The sequence below is a fragment of the Jaculus jaculus genome, chromosome 3, assembly GCF_020740685.1.
Source record: "Jaculus jaculus isolate mJacJac1 chromosome 3, mJacJac1.mat.Y.cur, whole genome shotgun sequence".
Classification (NCBI taxonomy): Eukaryota; Metazoa; Chordata; class Mammalia; order Rodentia; family Dipodidae; genus Jaculus; species Jaculus jaculus.
This window is the reverse complement of record NC_059104.1, coordinates 153,080,508-153,095,766: the sequence shown is the minus strand read 5'-3', so window position 1 is coordinate 153,095,766 and position 15,259 is coordinate 153,080,508. Positions and strand designations below refer to the sequence as shown.

Genomic DNA, 15,259 nt, shown 5'->3' with positions numbered 1-15,259 from the left:
AAGCAAGCACCTTAACCACTAAGCAATCTCACCAGCCAGAAACCCTTTTGATATGAGGATTTTGTGCATCTTTTTGCCATTTTACAAACGAGAATGATAAGTTTCAAGGTCACAGAGCCTTGCTTCTGTGTTTCAAGCTCATGTTCACTGTTGAGCCCACAGCTTCTGATCTGGCATGAGCGTCCATTGAGAAGCATGCTGGCCGTTGTAAGCAAAGCCTCAGCTTTCACTACCTTTGCTGCACAGCTAGGGGTGAGCTCCCAAAGGCTCCATGCTCTGGCCACGTCATTCTGAAAGTCCCACTTCCCAGGTGGTTCCTGAGTACAGTCGAAGGTGTGCAAAGAGGAAGTGTCTGAGCAGAGTTGGAGGCACAGGCAAGAGTGTGGGCTCCTGCACACTGTCCCTCATGGCTCCCCAGGGTCCACACAGGACCCCTGCAATGGAGTTATGCAAGCTGGAAGGGAGGAACCTCTTTTTTATTTTTTTTTAATAGGAAGCCTCACAGCTGCCCTTCCAAGGTCAAGGGTGTGGTCAAGACTGACTAACCCATTATCTTCCTTGCCTTGGTTCCTCCTGTGTGCCTTTCATACATCCTCTGTAGCTGGGGCAGTTCATCAGCCTCCAGGGCTTTATTCAGCTGAAATGAAATAACAGAGGCAAAATCTTGTAAACACAGAGCTGTTCTGCCTAGGGTGTTACTGGTATGGTAGCGCATTTATTTTCTAACATGGTGGCTGCCTACAGGGCAAATAACCTGAATTACCTCAGAGTGTGAGCCACTGCTGAGCCACGCATTTTGATCCTGCCCATGAAAGGATCACAGAGCCCACTCCAAGTCAGGGGCTGAGCAAATGAACCCTTCAGCGTGTTTCTCAGCACCCACGTACAAAATGGTGGCCCACAAGTCAAGTGGAGCCGTGAGATATTTTCCTTCATTTGAACAATGATGTTTTTTGAGAGTGATCAAATTTTAGATATGAAAAACTTTCTACATCAAAACCTGGATTTCTGACTTTTTCTTTAAAGACAGTGATTGGGTAGCATGGAGTCTGCCTTCCTCTGGCATCCGATCCTTGTGAGCAGGTGTGTTTGGCCCTCTGCATTTCTATCACTCACGTCTGCCCATCTTGCCCACTTTAGTGATCTACCTGGCTCCTGTGGACATTATAGCCCTAGACCCTAGCTTTTAAAAGTTTTTTTTCTTTTTCTTTTTTATCTTAAAGAGAGAGAGAGAGAGTTGGCATGCCAGGGCCTCAGCCACAGCTCCAGATGCTTGCGCCACCTAGTGGACATGTGCAACCCTTGCACTTGCCTCACTTTTGTGCGCCTGGCTTACGTGGAATCTGGAGAGTTGAACATGGGTCCTTAGGCATTGCAGACAAGCACCTAAACTGCTAAACCACCTCTCCAGTCCTAGATTGTAGAATAGAATGGGACTTTCTGCCTTTGGAAAGTGCAGGGAGATTGTCCTGGCTCCTGGCTGGGAGGTGTTGTGCATATTGGTGTGTGTGCACATGGGTGTGCATGCACGCAGAGCAAGAGGGCAGCTGGGCCCCCCCTGCCGCTGTGGCTGTACCCCGTGAAGGAGAAGCAGGAGGAAGCAGCTCATCCCTGAGAAATGACCCTGGCTCCTGGGCCCTGGACCCAAACCCTGCAGCCCGCCCTCCTGCAGTGCTAAGGGAGAGCTGTGCCACCCAGCCTGCGGCAGGTTCTAGTTCACTTTGTAGCCCACATCCCAGTGTATGTGAGCGTGGGCGTGATGGGTGAGCAAGAGAGGAAACGAGCTGGGCTTGCTGCTGCTGTACACACATCATCTCTCCTCCTCCTCCTCCTCCTCCTTTTCAGTTTTTATTAGGAACATTAACAAATGAATATACTGTAATTTGGCATGTTCCCATCATGTTCCCTCTTGTTCCCTGTCTTCCACCCCCATTCCACTGAGAACCCTCCTCCTTCAGGGTAGTCCTTCCTCTGTTTTGTTGTCTCTCTCTGTCCTCTTTGTCAAAGTGTTTACAGACTCGGAACAGTGCAGGCCTTGTGGGCGTACTTCCTTTAACTCCTGTCAGCACCGTCTTCTCAGTATGACAAAACAGAAACTGAGGCCTGGGGAGGTGGTGGAACTGGCCCAGGGCTGGTATTTAAGAAAGCACTGGTTAAACTGCTCACACTGCCTCAGTAAAATGTTTGTATGCATTTTCTCCCACAGCAATTAGACAGCATTCACGTAACTGTCTTACACAAGGAGGAAGGTGCTGGCCTTGGGTTCAGCTTGGCAGGAGGAGCGGATCTTGAGAACAAGATGATCACGGTAAGAGATTCAGTGATGGGGCATATGGGAGCCAGAGTGGATGAGTGGGAAGTAGGAGGCAAACTTGCCAGGAAAGGGGCCTTGTGCAGGGGAACTGAGGAAAGTGTCATACCAGGCTGCTGGACAGGGGGTCAGAACAGGAATTTAAAGGGCAGTCTTTAGGACTGTACCCTCCAAAAACCACAGTGCGGTCTCCCATCAGACCCAGAGTTAACCATCAGCATTAGCCTTCTTTTAATAAATCCAATATCCGTGCACCAAAACAAGCTCAAAAAATTGTGTGTGTGTGTGTGTGTGTGTGTGTGTGTGTGCGTGTGCGTGCAATCCACACCAAAACATCCTGATCAGAATTTGGCAAAGATGAAGCCCTAGTGACTGTAGTTTTGAAGATGCTTGGAAAACACTTTAAAAATCGAGACCAACTTTGGTTCCATGGTCACATCTCTTCCTTTGGAGTTACAGCACTGGTGGTTACTGGGACTCATACAGGAATGACCGATGGCCACAGGGAACGTTTGGACGGCTGCACACCAGGGCAGAAGGAAGACCTGGCTGCAGTGCAATATAGCTTAGTTCACCTGGCGGGAAAGGGATGCTGGGAAGGCAGAGTCCTGTAAAGGAGAGCTGCTTTGCTCTTGTCCACTTGGAGGGTCAGGATGTTCACTTGGGCAGTTGAGAAGCTGACCTGCTGGCCGGCTAGGAATCATGGGATGCGGAGGAGAGGAAGAAGAGTCACTGCGGCTGCTCACAGACAGCTCCGCAGGGCTCAGCCAGGCGCTGCAGAGCTCATGGCCCAGCACTCACTCATCCAGGACCTACTGGAGCCTGAGGAAGTATGAGGAGGGCAACAGAACTGTATCCCAGGTATATTGCCCTGTGAGTCCCATCATTCTGGCCTAAGCAATCTGATCAGTGTTGGCCACTGTCCGCTGCCCGTGGCTTTCAGTCACCAGGCCCCTACCCAGATCTTCAGAGCCCAGGCTGTGTGTGGCCTATCAGTTCTATGCTACTAAAGCTAGTGCAATGCTGTTACCTGCAGCGAATCTGTCTCAGGGTGGCTGTGCTGGGCTCTTCCAAATGCTTTTGGCCAGCTGACAACAAAATGTCCCGCTCCTGGTATCAGCCTGCATTGAACTTAACCACAGCCTTCCCCCCCACCCCCTGCCGGCAATGGTAACTTGGCACACTGCTGTTGGTCACCTGAGGCCCGAGTCAGCCCTGAATGAGCACTCTTGATCTCTTTATGAACTCTCTACCTCAAAAGAGCCTATAAATCAACTAAGTACTGGTGTCTGTTTCTAAGCCTGTAGCAGAGTTACCAAAGGGCTCATGACGATGTAGTTCACTTCCAGTTTGAGGAACAGAGTAACACAGCTGCAGGCCGAGCTTTCTGAGCCTGCTCGGTCCCTGGGCTGCAGTTTCTTTTCACTGCGTTGGAGCCACCACACCCAAACTCTGCAGCCACACGCAGGGCCCAGTCTCTGCCCGGTGTCCCAGTGGCCCCTTCCTATTCCTCTCCAGATGCCTTAAAGGGGAACTAACAGAGCCCTCGCCCTGACCACACTGCGTGCTTGGCCTTCAGTGACCTGTGGCCTACATTAATGTCCCGTACCTCGTGTTGAGGAGTATACAGCATTTCTGCTTCCTTTGTAGAGGAGGGACTCATAGTTCACAGTGGAAGCTCTGCTTCCTGCTTGTGTCTTATGGCCCAGAGATTCTAACCATGTCTGGTCACATGACAGAAGTTTTTTCTACTGGGCCTGAAGTGCATGTCTGTTCAAGGTCATGTTCAAGGTCAGCCTGGTAAACTTATCAAGACCCTGCCTCGGACTAATTTTTTGAAGGGCTGGGAATTTGTAGCTCAGTGGTAGAGCACATGCCTAGCATATGCAAGGCCCTAGGTTCAATTCCCAGTACCACAAACTTAAGCAGAAGTGGGCTGGAGGGATGGCTTAGTGGTTAAGGCATTTGCCTGATAAGCCAAAGGACCCAAGTTTGATTCCCCAGGACCCACGTTAGCCAGATGCACAAAGGGGCGAACGCATCTGGAGTTCGTTTGCAGTGGCTGGAGGCCCTGGCGCACCCTTTCTCTCTCTCTCCCTCCCTCTCTCTCTCTCCCCCTACCTCTTTATCCATCAAATAAACAAATCAATAAAAATAAAACATTTTTAAAAAGTAAGTAGAAGTCAGAATTTTTCTAAGACTAAAATAAATTAGAGAGACGTAGAGCCTTGTTCCCATCACAGAAGTAGAGGAGCACAGAGCAGGTTCCGGCGGTGGCCCGTGGGTTGTCTTGTAGTGCTCTTCATCACCATCCTTGTCACTAAGGAGACGGAACCCGAGATTGTGCAAATCCCGTGGCCCATACAGGAAGGGATGAGATGTGCTAAAGAACAGGAACGTCTAGGGGAGGAGCCTCAACAATGCCTAGGCAGGGCTGGAGGGATTTCCCAGTGGTTAAAGATGCTTGCTTGCAAAAGTCTCACAGCCAGGGTTTGATTCCCCAGTTACCCACATAAGGCCAGATGTACAAAATGGTGCGTGCGTATATTCACTCTTCCTCCCCCGCGCCCGCCACTTTCTCTCTCTCCCTCTCAAGTAAATAAGTATTTTTAAATGTCATGGCAGCCTAGGCTCGTGTACCTTAAGTGCTTCCTGAGGAAGAAGCTGGGAAGGCTTCACTGAAACACTGGCGTCACAATATTGTTACGTTGCCTGATCTGGGATGTATGCTGGCTGTAGAGTTTCTAATGTCTTTAGTCAAGTAGACCCTTTTTTTTTGCATGCGGATGTGTACACATGTTCATATGTGTGTGTTTGCATGTGTGCATGTGTGTGTGAAGGCCAGAGGTCGGTGTTAGGAGTCTTTCTTGATTGCTTTCTACTGGTATTCCTTAACATGGGGTCTTAAAAAAAAAAAAAATATATATATATATATTTATATATATATATATATATATTTTTTTTTTTTTTTTTTTTTTGAGAGAGAGAGAGAGAGAGAAAATGGGCATGCCAGGGCCCCCAGCCACTGTAAAGGAACTCTAAATGTATGTGCTCCCCTCGTGCATCTGGCTTATGTAGGTACTAGGAAATTGAACCTGGGCCCTTAGGCTTTGCAGGCAAGTACCTTAACCACTAAGCCATCTCTGCAGTCCCACACAGAGTCTTTTGCTGAACCTGGAGCTCACTGATTCAATTAGACTAGCTAGCCAGTGAGCTCCAGGGATTCCCCAGCGCTAGGATTGCAGGCTTGCCCCACAATGCTGGGTGTTCTACATGGTTGCTGGGGATGATCTGCCCTCAGGTCCTTCTGCTTGCCCAGCTAGCACCTTACCCACCAGGCCATCTCTCTAATCCTTCAAAGCTTTTGTTTAATCCACTATTCCCCAAGTTTCTTTGATTTTAGAAACCTGTTCTTCGGCATCACCCATTAATATGCCGTGGAATTAGTGCTACCAGGAAATCACTTTTAGAAATGTAATCTAGGGCAAGTAAGGCAAAAGCTGTCCCTGCAGATAAGGATTTGTCATTGCTGCTGATCCCTGCTCTGGGTAGAGCAGGTAGGCATGAATGCAGGCCAGGGGCTAGCAGCTCCGAGCTGGGGCAAGTGTCTGTTGTCTTGGACCCAAACTCCTTGGGTTGGTGAACAGTCTGGTTGAGGCTCCTCCCCCAGCACAGTTGCAACCCTGATTTCGTTTTGTAGATCCTGACCCCTTGTCTTGCTCAGGTTCACAGAGTGTTTCCAAATGGGCTGGCCTCTCAGGAAGGCACCATTCAGAAGGGCAACGAGGTTCTTTCCATCAATGGCAAGTCACTCAAAGGGGCCACCCACAACGATGCCCTGGCCATCCTCCGCCAAGCTCGAGACCCGAGGCAAGCTGTGATCGTCACCAGGAGGTCTACTCCAGAGACCACACATGACCTGGATTCCTCCACAGATTCTGCAGCATCAGTTTCCACAGCCGGAGATGCTTCTGTAGAATCTAGTAAGTTCTCCCAACTCAGACAAGCCCCGTGGGTCATACTACCTGTGGACATTTGGATCCAAAGTTGGTGGTGGTGCTCGGTGATCCGTGGCCCCAACACCTCTCCAGTAATACTGCATGAGTGTGAGGCTGGGTTTCCATGTGGACATGGCTAAGCAGGCAGTATGAACCAGGGCAGGGGTCTGAGGGAGGAGTGGTCACTAACTCCTTGTGTCTCCCTTGCAGCTGATGTCATCATCTGCACAGTGACCCTGGAGAAGACCTCTGCTGGCCTGGGCTTCAGCCTGGAGGGAGGGAAGGGCTCTCTGCATGGAGACAAGCCACTCACCATCAACAGACTTTTCAAAGGTGGGGTATGCATCTTGGATGTCTGTATTCTCTCCAGTTGTGACAATTTGTTGAGGTCCTGTACAACTTCTGAAAATCTTCTGGGTCATGCTGGTTTCCCACAACCCCGTGCCCACTTGAGAGGACTCAGTTCTCCTTTTTCACTCTTGTCTCCCTTACTCAGATGTGCCCTTAGTCCCGCTTGTTACTGGATTCTTATATGCGACTGAGCCCTGGGCTTGGTTCAGCTTGGCAGGGCCCAGATTAGGGTAAGGAAGGTGAGGCACTGGCCTGAGACATGAGTTGAAGGGGTGCCAGAAGATGCATTGGATCAGACCAATGCCATTCCAATGAACTATTCCTAAAATTCAAAATCAATCTTAAAAATCCACGATGATCTGGATGTGGTGGTAGAGCTTACTCTCAGCCCTCAGGAGGTAGTCAAGGAGGATCATGGTTCAAGGCACTCCTTTGTGACCTAGCGGATTTATGGATAGCATGGGCTACAGACTCTGTGTCATCTCCAAAAGAATCCATAATGAAGAAAATATCAAAGTTTAAAATAAAATCAGAAAAATTGGAGAGTGACATTACACTTGCCTGACTCAGCCTGGCTGGTTTTACCTTAGTCCAGGACTCATCAACTCCCGCTTTTATTTTCCATTTTAATGCCTTTTTCATCATGGATTGAGGCACAAGATAGTCCCTCCTGTGGGGATTTTTTTTTTTTTTTTTTGAGGTAGAGTTTCACTCTAGCCCAAGCTGCTCTGTAATTCCCTATGTATTCTCAGAGTGGCGTTGGACTCATGGTGATCCTCCTACCTCCATCTCCCAAGTGCTGGGATTAAAGGCGTATGCCCCCATATCCAGCTACTGTGTGAATTTTTTGTGTGTGTATATGAAAAATTATTTATGGCCTATAGCCATTTCAAGAATCCACCTTATTCCTTGCTGTTCCTCAATTGGAAGCACTTGGGCTAGGGATCAAAGGATGGAGACAAAGAACTAGGCAAGAGTCAAGCCCTGGGGTCTAACCCTGCTCTCCCTCTAAGTAGCTGGGTGACTACTGCTTTCCAGCCAGAGGCTCCTTATTCAGTAAAAGAGGTCAAGAGTGTGGGAGTATGTCTGGGTGGGGACATCTTAGCACTGTGACCCAAAGGGCCTCCCAGCTCTGTCCTTTATCCTCGTGGTCCCTTGTGACCATCTGACTGTTAGAGGAAGGTGCACAGCAGCCGTGGAACCCAGTGGGTAGACCGAGGAAGTCCGTCATCCCTGCCCCACACATCTCCGTGTTAACTGTTAATTCTTAGAAAGATGGCTTTAGTTCTTGAGGGTTGATTTAGAATGAACATGGGATGCAAAGCTGGAAGACTTGGATTCCAGCGTGAGGTCCGCCCGTGCAGTGGCGTGAATGCAGGCAGGCTCCTTCGTCCTGGACCCATTTGCTCACATGGGGATGAGCCTCCAGCCTCTAGGCAGTGTGGCGCCCACCACAGGATGGCGGACACCGTGGCCAGAAAGGCTGGGTTCAAACCCAGGCCTACCACTGAGCAGCTCTCAGTCTCTGAGTGACTTTCTGCATCTCTGATTGTCACACACACGGGAATGGAATGGTCGCGGTGCACGCATGGCCCAGAGTGCTGCTGTCGCCAGCGCAGAGCATCGGCGCATGAGCACAGCGCTTGGTGCAGAGCTCGTCCGATGCACGATTTAGGCTCATTCGCTACGGAGAAGATCGTCATTGTATGAAGTGGGTGAGAGATGTTCCCTCTGTACAAACAGATCTTGTTCTCTTGTTCTTATTTTTTCCCTAGGCAGGGTCTCACTCTAGCCCAGGCTGACCTGGAACTCACTCTGTAGTCCCAGGCTGGCCTTGAATTCATAGCAATCTTGCCTCTGCCCCTAGAGTGCTGGGAATAAAGGTGTGTGTGCACCCCCATGCTGGCTAGTTTTTATTATTGTTGTTATTACTATTATTAGTTGATTTTTTTTTTGTTGTTTTTTCAAGGTAGGGTTTCACTGTAGCTCAGGCTGACCTGGAATTCAGTATGTAGTCTCAGGGTGGCCTCGAACTCATGGAAATCCTCCTACCTCTGCCTCCTGAGTGCTGGGATTAAAAGCGTGTACCACCATGCCCGACTTAGTTGATTTTTTTTTAATTTAAAAGAATTGTACTCTTAGACCCTCTCACCCCCACCCCAGCTCTGCTGTGGCTTCTCTTTGGTAGAGTTATTGGGACGCACTGGGGGGACCATGAGGCCTCAGTCTCTGGAGAGGGAGGCATGGTGCCTCCGGCTATTCCCACCTACCCCGAGGCCCTTGCAGTCTTCCCTCCCCCCTTCTGAAGTGTTCCCTGAACTTTGGTGAGAAAAATAGGAATTTGAATTCATGCTGTTTTCTCTGTAGCCTCTGGATTTCTGTTTTGATGAGGTTTGAGTGACCACAGTGCCTGCTGCCATCTCCCCTGGAACTAGTTTTCAGGCTAGCCATTCAGTCACCTCTTCCCCTGCAATGACTTCTGGGTTCAGGCGGATGAGGCAGGATGACCATCTCCTGGTAGACAATCTGTTCTCTGTTCTTGACGTACTGGTGTATCCTGGCTGTCCCCTGTGCTCCCGTCATCCACCCTGTGGAAGCACAGGCTCGTTTGTGCTTTAAGGCATGGTTTCTGCATGCAGCTTTGGTAGAGTGGGAGCCTTACAGGATTATGTCCTTAGTGGTCAGAGAAGTGTTCTCCAAGCTGGTCAGAGACGAAGACCTTGTGAAGATTGCTTCATGATCATCTCGGCAGCTCGTTCCCCTTCACACTGAGTACTGATGACATCAGGAAGAACCATTGTGAACAGGGTGGGATCAACGGGCTCAGAGTCCTCTAGGAACTGTTTAACCAGGCTCTGGCTTAGAGCTACACGGGGCTAGGCTTTCCAAGGTCACAGAGAGCTTAGCCTAGTGTGGAAGCTCCAAGCTCCCATCATGTGAGGCCCTTCACCTTAGAACGGCTCCAGAGATGGGTGTGTTGGTCTTTTCCGAGAAGTCCTGGCTCCTTAAAGAGCAAAGGGAGAAGGAACCGCTCATTGTTCCCTTGTCACCTGTGAGGCCTGCGACCATCATCTTCTTCCTCTTCCTTTCAGGGGCGGAACAGAGCGAGACAGTCCAGCCAGGTGACGAAATCTTGCAGCTGGCGGGCACTGCTATGCAAGGCCTCACCCGTTTTGAAGCCTGGAATGTCATCAAAGCATTACCAGATGGACCTGTCGCCATCGTCATCAGGAGGAAAGGCCTCCAACCCAAGAAGACAACCACCGCTGGGGATTCCTAGGCAGGCCGCCAACCCTACAGACCAAGCAACAGCACGAACTTCCCATAGCTGCTGATTCTCAGGGTCTCTGCTGCCCACCTCACCCTGGCTGGGCAAAACTCAGTGTGCTTCCAATGGCTGATAGACCTGGACCTTCTAGTACAACTTCCCACCAAGAGGGCTGTCCTACACATCAGGAAAGGGACAATACTGGGGAGGGTGATGCAAACTGTAGACTGTATATAGAGAGCTTAGTGACTATGTTTTGGTGCCCGAATAAATTCTACATATTACAGTTTGCCATGAAGCCTGTGTCCTGCTTTGTACAATCTCACAAGATCCACCCTGTGGCAGCGGCTTTGTTTTTCTCATGAATCTGCAGTGTGGGCAGAGCTCAGAGGACAGCTCCTTTCTGCTGCCCCACTTGGCATCAGCTGGAGCACTTTAGGCCTGGGTGGAGTCACTACTCACACCCCTGGGTATCGCTATTGACTGGTGGCTAGGTATGTGTCACCGTGGCCTGTGCTTCTGTCCCATGGCATCTATGGCTGCCGTGTGCGGCGTTCCAGAGGAGGCGGAAGCTGCACCTTTTCTGTGCTCTGCCTCAGAAGTCTCAGATTATGCTTTCACTGTAGTCTTTAACAAGAGATGGCACCAACCTGCCCCGGTTTAAAGGGCAGGGAAATACTGCCAGGGCAATTTTTGGAAGTACAGTCTGCCACACAGAACACTTGCAAAACTGGTTTTGGTTGGCTTGGAGATGGGATCTAAAGCAAGGATGGTGTCAGGTGACACCGGCCATAAGCAGAGGCATCCAGATGAATGTCAAGGTCTGGATAAGCATGCGCACAGGTGAACCAGGATAAGGTCGTGAACATATCATAAAAATTGCTACCATATACCTGTCACATGTGAGGTGCTATGCTTGATGATAAACAGCAATCTTGAGTGGGGGATTCTGTGCCTACGTACTACAGGGCACTGTGCAGTAAACGACTCGAGCAGCTGGAGTACGTTCAGATTGAATTAGTCCTTCTGTGATTTTGTAGACAAGCCCAAGAGCTTTTTAATATATAGATAGATAGATAGAGAGAGAGAGAGAGAGAGAGAGAAAGGAAAAGAGGGAGACAGAATGGGCCAGGGCTTCTAGCCACTGTAAACGAACTCCAGACATGCACCACCTTGTGCATCTGGCTTTATGTGGGTCCTGGGGAACTGAACCTGGGTCCTCTGGCTTTGCAGGCAAGTACCTTAATTACTCAGCCATCTCTCCAGCTCAAGTCCAGGTGCTTTTGATTGCAGCACATCAGAAAGAAGAAGACCAAGGACGTGCTAGCACGATGGGATACTGACTTAGCCATCTCTGCATATTTGGTCACCAAACTCAAGGCAGACAAGTCAGTATGATTCTGAATTAGTCACAGCCAGAGTAGTCTAACAAGGTGTGGGCCAGGGTTTCAGCTCCTTCCCAGACCCTGCTCCCATGAAGAAATGATGTAGGAGGAAGGTCAGGCAAGGACCACAGGCCAAATAGCAAAGGGCATTTCCTCCCAGGCCATTCCCAGTGGGAGCTCATTAGTGTAACCCGAATGGGTTCTGATGGTAGAATCAGAAACCCCAGCTAGGTTCTTCCTCTTCATGTAAAGCCTTTTGGTGACTCTAGCTTGTCTCTATGTTCCACTTGTTCTGAGGAGTCACAGGCGGGTTATTTGTGTTGTCCTGTTTCCTTTTCCATCCTGTTCTGAACTCTGTCCTCAGTAGACAAGCAAGTAGACAAAGAAGTGAGATACCATGTCTGTCAACCTTGTAGATTTAATACAAACACTGAAGGAGAATTAAGTCTCACAATGAGAAGTGTGACTCAGTAAACCATCCATGCTCCCCCAACCAGACCCCTCCGCAGGGCTGTAAGGAACCCCGCAGCACAGAGGGCATATTCTGGCCTGCAGAGTTTCACCCTCGTGCATAGTACCGCTTCCTGTAACCAGCTACTGGCAGCCAAGGGATGGATCTGGACCAGCTCTGTGAAGGAGAAAGGAGGGTAAAGACAAGAACAGGCGTAACCTGAATGGGCCCGAGACACACGTTGGGAGATGAGACACCGTGAAAGTGAGTGGGTGTGACCGAGGGTGGCACGGGGACTGGAACTCCGATTTGTCAGGTGACCCCATGGCCACCCGCTGCTCTTCCTGTCTGTTTGAAGGGTGCCCACAGGTAAATATTTAGGGGGAGAACTCTTGGTCACAGACAGCAGGGGGACTCAAGGTAACTACTTCATGTTCTTACATCCCCCACCTCCAGTTGAGGAAGGGCCACAGAGGACACCCCAGTTCTGAGATTCCTGTCTTTGGGTGGAGCAGGCCTGTGGGGCAGAAATCGCTGCTAAATGTCCTAAATCAAAAGTCCACTCATTGGGCTCAGTCACACCAGGACTCATATCTGAGGCTTCCCCTCCTCAGCCAACGTCTTTGGAAACAACATTCACATGGGAGATAAAACCAGAGCCGCTGAAACAATATTCCCAGCCATCTTCCAAAACATCATGGCTGGACCATTCTCTGTGAAGAATTCACATTAGCGAAGGATAAATAGAAGAAAGCTAGCTTCTTTTAGACAGTTTCCATTTGAAATTGAGACCCAGAGAAAACCAAGATCTACTGCCCCCCATGCCAACCCTCCTTGACATCTACAACTGGCTATAGTCCCTGCTGCTTGCACAGCTTAGCATTGTAGCTGGGTGGGCTGTCCTCTGGGGTCTGTCCTCCAAATCTACAAACCAGTAGAGCTTTCCCTTCACATACTTGAGCCTGATGAAAGAATGCATTTTCAATTGCTATAAAGGCTGAGGGAGAGCATAGTACTATTTCTTGGTCTGTATAATTCTCTGTCTCAATTTTATACCTTGGGATAACTTCTCACTTTAAAAACACGTACAATTTCCTCTGGTCTCTGAATCTACCACATACATATTTCCCTTACACTCCAGATCTACCACGTGGGTGCCTTCTTTAACTCTGGGCCTATTACCTGTGGAACTTCTCTAAACTCAGGGTAGCCATGGGTGTAACTCTCTTTACTACTCATTTCTCATCTATATTTAACTCTCTGCTTTGATGTTTTCCCTCTGCTATTTTCCTTTAATCTCCCACTGTCTTTCCTCTTAATGTCCTTCCATGGGGAATGTGCTGATTTGATTCAGGTGTCCCCCATAAACTTAGGTGTTCTGAATGCTAGGTTAAGGCTGATGGAGATTTGGGAATTAATGCCTTCTGGAGGGAATGCATTGTTGGGGGTGGGCTTATGGGTGTTATAGCCAGTTTCCCCATGCCACAATCTCCCTTTGGCACAATGTCCTGCTGTTGTCCACCTGATGTTGGCCATGAAGTGATGTCCATCCTCTGCTCATGCCATCGTATTCCCCTGCCGTCATGAAACTTCTCCTTGAGTCTGTAAGTCAAAATAAATTCCTTTTCCCCCCAAAGCTGCTCTTGGTCGGATGATTTCTGCCAGCAATGCAAACCTCACTGCAGCAAGGAAGCACAGGCAAACGCTTTGTTTCTTCTAAATCTCTCTACATACACACCTAAGCTCTAGGGTCTATGTGCATGGCTCTACTCCAGTCTTTCCTACAACCTTCAATATCTATTGAATTAGCTTTATGAACTCATGTGGTGGTGGCTCTAATCTTTCCTAAAAGCCCTCAGTTTCTCTTGTGAATCTCAGACTATGCTGTTTTCCACATGAGTGTGTATTTCTTGCTTCCCACTTGCTTGTGACTCTGCTCTAGCCTCTTCCTAAATTACAACTTCCCTAAGACCCCATAAGTTGCAATTTATCCCAAAATAAACTTACTAACTCCTAATTTAAACTTACAGAACCCAAACATGGGATTTGCAAATTTTGGGGGACCCATATTGGATCCCCAAGTCCTCCATCACTGGACCTCTCCAGGCATCCCTGGCTCAATGCTTTGCAGTACCTTACTAAGAATATCTTGTTTGTGCCAAGCTCAAGGAGCACATCACGCAGGGATCAGTACCCAGACCTCTAGATTTTCTGTTAAGCCAAAGCAGACATAATTTTTTTGACTCTTTATCTAGGGTTTACACCAGATTAACCTGTACCAGAATATGTCTGTGACAACAGAACAGCCACAGTGCATCCTATGGGTCCAAGGGACTTGACAGCAGCTGGTCTTCCAGCCATCTCGACAGGCGCTGTACAAGTGGCACCAATCTAGACAGGGCTGAACAGGTGGCCCTGTCTTGGTAAGACCACCCACTGAAGGTCTGAATTTTGGAAGGGCAGACATGGATGTTCACCCTGGATGACACTGCAAGGTCGGCTAGACTCAGGAAAGACATCATCTCTTCCTAGGAGTGGACACAGAAGCGTGCTTAGCAGAGTAAGGCCCTGCTGAGTCCCTCCTAGGTAAATGAACAAGATGGAAGCAAATGTGGAGCGTGCGGAGGATTTCTCGCTGAGACAAGGAAGCTCGCTGTGGCGTGGCTAGGATTGGTAGTTGATACAGTGAGCATTTTCCCGCTCAACACTGAGCTGCTGTGTTGTAAAGCTCACATCTTAGCACGCTCAGGAGTCACCCCAGGCCACCAAGGTGGAGAAATATGCTATCACGCAAGGGTGGAGGGAGCTGTGGAATGTTTCCTGCATGGGCAGTGTGACTGGAATAAGCTGCCACATGAAGGGCTTTTGGGAACACACACACACACACACACACACACACACACACGGGCTGCTAGCTGAGGTGTGGCTCACATTACAGACATTGCCAGGGAATTGGGGAATGCTAGAGGACCACTCTGGCGGTTTACCTTTGATTAGAAAGAGGAGAAAGAAATTGTGCCACTTTCCACCAAGCTTCTTCAGGCAATGAAGCTATTCTCCCAGGCCCTGATGATGGTCACTACAGGATTACACAGTCCATCAACAATTTGTGTGTGGCTGGGGGAGGAGGGCAGTTGGGAGAGTGGACTGCATCAGGGCCACTTGGTAAGACCCCCAATGAAGGTCTGAATCTTGGAAGGGCAGACATGGAAGTTCACCCTGGATGATACCCAAGGGGGAGGCCTACTCTCCCATCCTTTCCAATGGTAACACGACATGATAAGGTCTCGAAGCCAGAGCAGTTCTCCATTCGCCCCATAACCCAGATGCCCAAGGCAATGGAGGTTTCCTCTCCAGAGGCCCGCGGGCATGAAGGAGCAGATGGTTCCATGTATAACCACTACAAAAAGAACTCCCACCCCTAAGGATGCAATGTGCCTGGGACAGATTCATTCTGGTTTCATGGGACACGAAAGTTAATACAAGCGGGGAAAG

The 15,259-nt window shown here is 49.3% G+C and overlaps 1 protein-coding gene across 2 annotated transcripts in view; it reads left to right on the top strand.

Annotated features, from left to right (window-relative positions):
* Nucleotides 1-10,226, top strand: part of Il16 (interleukin 16) — a 123,608-nt gene extending 113,382 nt beyond the window's left edge. For both annotated transcript variants that reach the window (XM_004658240.2, XM_045145783.1), the window contains 4 exons: nucleotides 2,207-2,308; nucleotides 6,036-6,294; nucleotides 6,520-6,642; nucleotides 9,753-10,226. In XM_004658240.2, coding sequence (XP_004658297.2) covers nucleotides 2,207-2,308; nucleotides 6,036-6,294; nucleotides 6,520-6,642; nucleotides 9,753-9,940 — 672 coding nt within the window. In that variant the 3' untranslated portion in view covers nucleotides 9,941-10,226. The remainder of the gene's footprint in view (nucleotides 1-2,206; nucleotides 2,309-6,035; nucleotides 6,295-6,519; nucleotides 6,643-9,752) is intronic.
* Nucleotides 10,227-15,259: the final 5,033 nt, after the last annotated feature.